At 37.7% G+C, this 8057-nt stretch overlaps 1 protein-coding gene across 1 annotated transcript; it reads right to left on the bottom strand.

The window, feature by feature from the left end:
- LOC105175267 (E3 ubiquitin-protein ligase UPL5) lies at positions 350-7279 on the bottom strand. The gene is made up of 3 exons (XM_011097654.2): positions 5247-7279; positions 2028-2617; positions 350-952 (listed from the first exon to the last, which is right to left on the bottom strand). The coding sequence occupies exons 1-3, from the start codon at positions 7000-7002 to the stop codon at positions 689-691; spliced, it is 2610 nt and encodes an 869-aa protein (XP_011095956.1). The 5' UTR covers positions 7003-7279; the 3' UTR covers positions 350-688.

The following is an 8057-nucleotide window of genomic DNA, read 5'->3' as shown; positions in this document are numbered from 1 at the left end:
TAACAGATACAAAACAGAAATTTGAATCCGAGGAAAACCAAAAGAAATAAAGGTGCCCAAACAAATCATAACAAAAGAAGATCGAAATTGGATAGGCATTCTGTTCATATGGAGGTTTCAGGTTGTTGATACTCTCTCGTTGAATGAAGCAAACCATAATCAGTAGAAGCCTAGCTACATTTGCACTACCACTTTTTTAAGTGATGAAATAATACTTCAACATGGTGGCTAGATGAATACATGATCAAGTTATCAAGAGTCAGGTAGTCATAATCTCTCTTTTCTCTTTCTTTTTTGTTGGTGGTATTTAAGGGTGAAAATTTCAACTATGTCTTACGCTTCCAAATCATGCAAGAATTTGGCAATCTGCGCTTTACCAAAATATCCGAATTTAGTGCAAAAAGCACACTACAATTTACAATAGAACAAGAACAGAGGAGAAACCATATCCACTCTTCAATTTCAAGGCACCTGAATTTTTCACCCTTCTTGCCTCTCTATATACTTAACTTATAATCATGAGGTACCCATATCAACAGTTTATGAAGAGGGCACTAGTAACTACAATCTTTATCAAAGAAAGCGAGACAGCTCATAGTCGAGTGCCAAAATAGTCAAAAGAGTCATCTATTTATATACAAAACTAATACCAATTCTACTATGTGCACAATCCCAAAATCCGAGATTTTTACCAAGTACCAAAGCTGCAACCTACATGCTCTTGAGTAATGATACGAAGACGATCTTGCATGACAGTAATGGTAGGGTAAGCAGGGAAACACAATCGGTAAAAGCATGTATGAGATGAAGGCAGACGGTCAAAGGACTCGGAAGTCCTATAAATGTAAAGCCGTGAGGCCAAACCACTGAAACCTTCGACAGGTAAATATTTGATTGAGGTCCAGAAGAAGAGGAGAACCTTTTTCTGCTCTCTCGTCATACGCCCAACAATCTGGAAGCATGAAATTAACATAATAAACAAATGAGAGCCATTAAATTACTCAAGAGGCAGACAATCCGGGAGCAGTTTAACTATATTACTAATCTCAAATGGTCTAGGAACTATTTGAATTTACATCTTGAGGAGCTGTGTAAATTAATGGATAGCATCAAATATGTACTCAGAAAAGAAGTGAAAGCTTCCAGAGGGAAGCTGGGACTATATACAAAGAATGAATATTTCCAATTACATGAAACATATTTGTGCGAATGTCTCTATTTATACTAAATCACCGTCTACATCATGCTTGTAAGCAAATGAAATGTTCAAGGATAATCCATAAATCTATCAAAGGTTGAAGAATCCCTAAACATTATCTATAATGGGCACTTTCAAGTAATGCAATGCCTCACGATTAGTTAAACAAGCATTCACATTGCAACAATATGGGTATGGAGTTCGTTGTTTTGGACAATCTACATACTTATTTCCCAAAAAAATCTTATGGAAAACAAGAAATGTTTGGGGATTTTGAAATATCATCAACTCTACAATTTGATTTATGAATACAAGGTCACACAAGTAACTTCATCAGAATTCTGATGGTACAAGACACTTAAAGAGATCGTGCTTGCTTAAATTATTCATATTTCCGGACATTAAGCAAAAGTTGATTTACTAGCCTCACAAAAAATGACATGAATCTTATATCCCTTCCGAAGAAAAAGTTGAAATCAAAAAGACAAAAACTTCACATTTATGCATATCAAAAGACTGGTGCTTGACCAATTGAGTTTCACATGTCCCATGTGTAAACAAGCATGCATGAACATAAACCTCAGCCATATTCTTTCACTCTATAAATGATTTGGGAGTAATTAGGAGAGTAAAGGATTATGTATCTGTTCATAAATGAAATACGTGATACTAAATGGTGCACATATGCCATAGTATCATAATGAACATGTTATGTATAAACAAACAAAAGTGGAAAAGCTTCAATAGGAATCAATCTAAAGGATCTGTGAGCGGATGTATGTGTATTCTGGATGAAAGGAGATCAACCAAAAACACTCTGCCAACATACCTTCCAAAACCAGGATATCTGAACATCAGTTTCTACGAATCCATGATACTCTGTGTGTGCTTTCCAATCATCTACAGAGATTTCCCTTTCACTGCCATGTAGCATCCAGTCAAGATCTTCTGGATCCAGGCATTGGAAAAAAGACCTCTGGAGCCGTCTACAACTCATAATGTCTGCAAAACCTTGAGCAAAATGGGCTACCTGTTCAGCAATAGCTATCACAAAGCGGTGTTGAATAAGAGAATCAACATACTGCCTCCTGTTTTTACTATTTACAACCATGCTTCTCCCACCAGGGCATAGCTCTACAACCTTCCTCGTTCCCAGCTCCTCAATTTCATGAACAAAAGTTAAACCTAAGGCATCTTGATCCACAGCCTCAGAATCCATCTCCAAAATTTGCTTGCAGCTACTATATAGAAAGGGATCTGCATCCCTTATATCTTCCAAGGTAATAGTATGCCCAGCTAATTGCGAAAAGAACACACGATCAAATACAACGCCAACTTGTACTTTATGCATCAAAGCTAACGCAATTACCCTGCCAGAGAAGCTAAAATATTCAAGGTGCAAAGGATCCACCTTAGATGCTGCAAATGTAAAACAATGAACACAATGAAAATTGTTGGCGTTATCATAAGTTCATCCAATTATAAGTGTGTTAATAAACATGATTTAGAGAAACCAAGATCAAAGTACATTGCAAATGAAATGTGAAAAGGCATAGGAGTAAGTCATAGTGAAATAGATTCTTGGTTTCCCTGAAGAACATTTCTAAGTGCTGTTTTTTTCCTGAAGTATGCCAATTTACTGAAAGAATCATGACCACTGTCAGAAATCTCCACTACACAGATAAAACAGAGGCCACCTTAGCCTACAATGAAAGAACACATGCTTACTTTCTATAGCTCTTAGAGCATGACCAATTAAAGCAAAATAGAAATCAAACGGTACCCAAAGTCCAGTGTGAAACAAGAGAATCCAACATAGGCTGACAAGTAACTGTTTTACCTCCTTTCCACATGTAAAATGGCGTAGAAAATTGCAAGTACAGAAAAAAAGAATACACATTTATTTTAAATTAACCAAGCTCAGAAGCTCCTAAATAAATTGATTTTGTAGCAAAATCAATAAGAAATAACTCAAGGTTAAGCGGATTCCTAAATTGGTTCAAAATCCCAAACTTATCTCAGTTAACAGATTGCACTTGGGTAAATGAGTGAGACCAAGAGAGAAGACCTCACTAAATGGAAAAACTACAACATAACTTTACAAAAAGCATAAATTCCCCTCTTTTCCCCTCTTGATTGGGTTTCCATTCTCTTTACCTGACCAGATTAGGTTGGCTACCAAGAATTTGTGTCAATAACCTTCAGGTGGTCTTATTCCAGAAAATATATAGATAGATAGAAAAGAAGAGAGAGAAGAATCACCAATCTACAGTACATCCCTGATAAAAGTGTAAACTACTCCTACATGCTAAGAGAATTAAGTCAGCCAGCTGCATTCCAGCACAGCCACTGGACTCTGGGTGGACCTCCTTTATAATTTTTCTGAAACCAGCCCAAAGCTGCCCACCAATTATGCTAATATACAAGCTCATCACATGGCCTCATAGCGTCTTCCCAGAGTCCCCTAGATTTCTATCTACCTGGAAGCTGACTCCCCACAAGTCGTTCGAAAATCCTTGAATCTTCAAAAGTCCTCCAGAATATAGCGTTTAGCTTAAACACAAAATTGGGGGTGGGGTAGGGTGGGTTTGGAAGAAGGGGGAGAGCAAATGATGCTTTGATTGGGAGGAGACTTTTGTGGGACAGAAAGTTTTAACTAAAGTAAACATACAATCAGGACAGGATATCATAGGCGCTGAGAGAAGTTGCATCTTCAGACTGGTCCAGTCTGATTTAGTCTTATTTTTATACAATTTTCAAGTCTGGGACTCATACCACTAGATTAGGCAAAGTTGTCAATAAGTTTTGTATGCTAATAAGTATCAGTTGGAAATTAATCTATTTGTGAAGCAACAGTATCTGGTTAAAGCAAGAAATTATCACTAATCAGTCTCCAACACTTCGTCCTGAATCCTGATAACACAAATGAAAAGGAAACAAGTAGAACAACCAACAAGGAAACTCAGACCAACCTTGTCCACCAGTCCACCACCCTCACCCAACAAGGAAAAAACTCACTTTGACCATTAGAAAAACCCACACATTTTAATAATAGCCAAAAAAAGAAGTATCACCACATTTGTCTCTTAAGCAAACTCAGACCAACCTTGTCCATCACATAATTTCAATTTCCAAAATCACATCACAAGCCACAAAGCATATGAAGAGATAAGAAAAGTCGCATCAGACATGGTAAACTTTAAAGAAAAACTAAAAATTGTAGAAGAAAGAAGGGTTACATTTTCTTAAATGGTCATGAATATTGTCAATCTTAAAAACTGTCAAAAGCTTATGGTCCAAAATGAGTTATTAATACAGTTCATAATACAGGTATATTCTAAGGCCAATAACTGGTTTTGGCGCTGTCAGCTCTGTTTCCCCAAGTCTGAGCCCCACCAGGAAATAGATAAAAAGGAGGTGATTCAAGATAAAAAAGAATGCACTACAGAGGAGAGTTTGATATGTTTGCTCATTGGTGTCAAACTTTAAAGATAAAGATCACATTTCTACCATGACCAGGTATGGTGCAACAATCTCTTCTTCCGTTTCTTATTTTCAGCTGCCACAAGAGGTGCTTCATACATATTTCCTATACCTACATGACAATTTAGTAAGAAGTTCTTGCCTACAATTCATCTTATCTCGCCAGCAACAGCCAGGAAACTTAATAAATAGATTGTGTACTGTCCATCAATTTCATTATGTTACTACTACTTTTCAGAGATAATAATCAAGACCTAAGTTCATATTTTAAAATTGTTTACTATCGAACAAGAGAGGGAAATCAGCATTACAAAAACCACAGCATTGACAAGGATAGAACAATGAACTTCACCTGGATGACAAAATAGAGATTCAATACTTTATCCTAATTGCTTCCCTTTTGCATGTAATTTGACAAGCAGTAGTAGACAGGATTCTGTGTATCTATTTACTTGTTATAGATATCTAAGTTTCAGCAATTGGAAGCAGCATGAAATCTAAGAATAAAATACTGTTGCAAGGAAGAACAATATATCTTGTTAAAGAAAATATCTTATTTTCATACCTGGATTTGGAAAGAACCTTCTACGATCATTAGGGCAAGCTACAAAGAGGGCATTTTCAGGGTTGAAGATTGCTTGGCAGACCAAGAAAAACCACTCCCGCAAGACACCAGGACCAGTGGCCTCCTCATTCTTGAACTCCATAAACAAACCAGCACGCAGTGATTCTGCATCTGCACGTGCAATGTACTCAAATGATTCCGCCAACAGATGGGAACGGTCAATGAGCATTTCATGCAGATCATCATACTCATCCTTCACCTCAGGAAGCATCATCATTGCTAAATGCCTCCTTGCCTCAAAATTGGTCACTTCCTTATACTGAAGAATCCACTTATGGTCATCACTCCTCTTTGCATACCTGACAATAAGATAACATATAGCACCCTTTCTCCGCTTCATGACCTCCCAAAACATCTCTTCGCAACCATAATAAAGTTGTGAAATTTTATTAAGTTCCTTCAAAATAGCAAGATACTGGCAACAACCAACCATAACCACCTCACCATCCTGTTGCATTACCAAGTCAACAAGCTCTTCAATTTTCACCAAACACTTCTCCAATTTACTTAGTAAATCAATGAAAATCCCATGCAAAAGAATAATTTCATCTGCATAACACACTGACACATTAAAACACTCCTCACTCAAGGGAACTCCAATTGGGCTAGAAAATCCTACATCTTTCTTAATCTCACTCCTTGCAGGTGCCAGATATGCAGAGAAATCAGTAACGTCATCCAATGATGGCCCTGGAGAAGTAGTTGACTCCATACTTACCACCAAATCATGGGACAGCTTAGCTGCTAATTCACTAACAAAAGGAAATATATCACGAAGCCCAATTACCCCATTCTTTTCCCCAATCTCAATATACTCCAGCATCGTTCCCAAACTGCTTCGACATAAACCATATAATTTGTCATCAGTTCCCGCCGCCCTATTCAACAACCTGCAGAACTCCATAACTATCGGCACACATTGATGATATGTATGCTTAGGCAAAATAGTTTTACAGGAACTAATAACCTGTCTAATGGCGTCATCTGCAGCCTCCTTGTTAGGTCTATGAGAAGACATATAGAGCATTACCAGTGCTGCGGGTGCAGAAGACGCATTGAAAATCTGAAGATGCCCAGACGCTTGATCAGAGTCATTCCGTGGAGTCATTGACAAGAATTCAAGAAGCATTGATTTCACAGTTTTAGGCGGCGACAGAGCAAGAAGTGATGGCGGGGGCCGCGGAGGGTTGTTCTTGTAGAGGTAGAAAATCAAGGAAACAACATCGTTGATCAACTGCCAGGCCTGAGGGTGCTCCGTGCTCCGCATACGGCCAACCAAGTGCAGACCAGCATCGTTTTGAACCATACATTCATCCAAGGTCTGCTCCCACTGTAACTGTTTCCCCCGGTAAATCAACCTCTGCTCGATGATGGGAATACCCGTGATCGAGTGAATTTTCTCGTGAATTGATTTAATTGTGTCGGAAGAATCGGCATGGAGTACGAGGGTGTAGTCAGAGAGTATGCGGACGAAAAATTGGAGGCGAGTGAGGGAGCGAGAAGAGTCAAGAAAGGGTGATCGGTGGCGGGAGGCGAGGGGGCGGGGGGAGGGAGGGGAATTGGAGGAGGAGGAGGGGAGGGCGTTCTGGTCCTTGCGCATCCTGGTAGCCGTAGGGTTTAGGGGGAGAAGGGAAAGGGCGTCATCGGCAGCATAATCGTCGAGCTTGCGCTTGGAGTTGGAGAGAGATGACGACATCTGGGGTATAGAGGAGCAGGGGGTTTCCTACGGTGGGCCTGAGCCCATGGAATTCTAAACCCCCTCCCCTTCACAACAAAACCCCCCCACTTTCTCCACTCTGTGAGAAATCTTTGAAATCTTTGGGGAGAGAGAGAGAGAGAGAGAGAGAAACAGAGATAGAAAGAGAGAGACTCACCGAAAGAAGACCCAAACAACAACAAAAACAACTGTGTGTGTGTTAGTGTGTGTAAACGCGAGAGCGATGAGAATTGTAGAAAAGGCCAAAAGGGTTCAGCGAAAATGGTGAAAGATTTTCTTACGCTACTTTTGCTCAAATGACCAAACTAGACATTGATTCCCGCGGATATCTACGTCTTCTTTTTTTATTTTATTATTTTAAATCAGTGTTGGTTCAACACATCAATTTAAATAACATGTTCATGATAAGGATAAGAATGTGTATGCAAAATTAAAAATTAGATCCGATTTCTCGAATTTAAATTATCAGTCACACAACAAAAATATCACATTTATTCTATTATTAATTCGATTCAGATCAAATCTTATTTGAATAAAAAAAATCATATTCGTATATATATGGATGAATATGACTTCCACACTAAATTATATTCTTCGGTAAATTACAATATTTTTTTTTTCTGAAATTTGTCATAATTATGAATACCCCTCATTATCTGAAAAATTATAAAAATACATCCCTAATATTTGAAGAAATTGGAGGTGTGAAATTGTCAACTTTTTGCTTACTATATTTTTTAGAAAGAATTAAAAACTTATAAAAAAAAATCGAACAGAGTGGATGAAAAAGTTAATAAAAATCCACTTGGTAAAAATATTAAAAAATTAAATTATAACATTAAATATTTTGGTCAGTTCACCATAAGAAAATAGATGGAAATCTAACGGATAGGGTTAATTGTTAGACAACAGTTAAAATTAGAGAATATTAGTAATTTTTCAAATAATAAAAATATTCGTAACTATATAAAACTTTAAGGGAGATCGTTGTAATTTATCCTTGATTCATTTCTTATTATTATTTATTGTTTTGC

The sequence above is a fragment of the Sesamum indicum genome, linkage group LG12, assembly GCF_000512975.1.
Source record: "Sesamum indicum cultivar Zhongzhi No. 13 linkage group LG12, S_indicum_v1.0, whole genome shotgun sequence".
In the NCBI taxonomy this organism is placed as follows: domain Eukaryota; kingdom Viridiplantae; phylum Streptophyta; class Magnoliopsida; order Lamiales; family Pedaliaceae; genus Sesamum; species Sesamum indicum.
The sequence above is the reverse complement of the archived record's forward strand: the minus strand, read 5'-3'. Positions and strand labels throughout refer to the sequence as shown.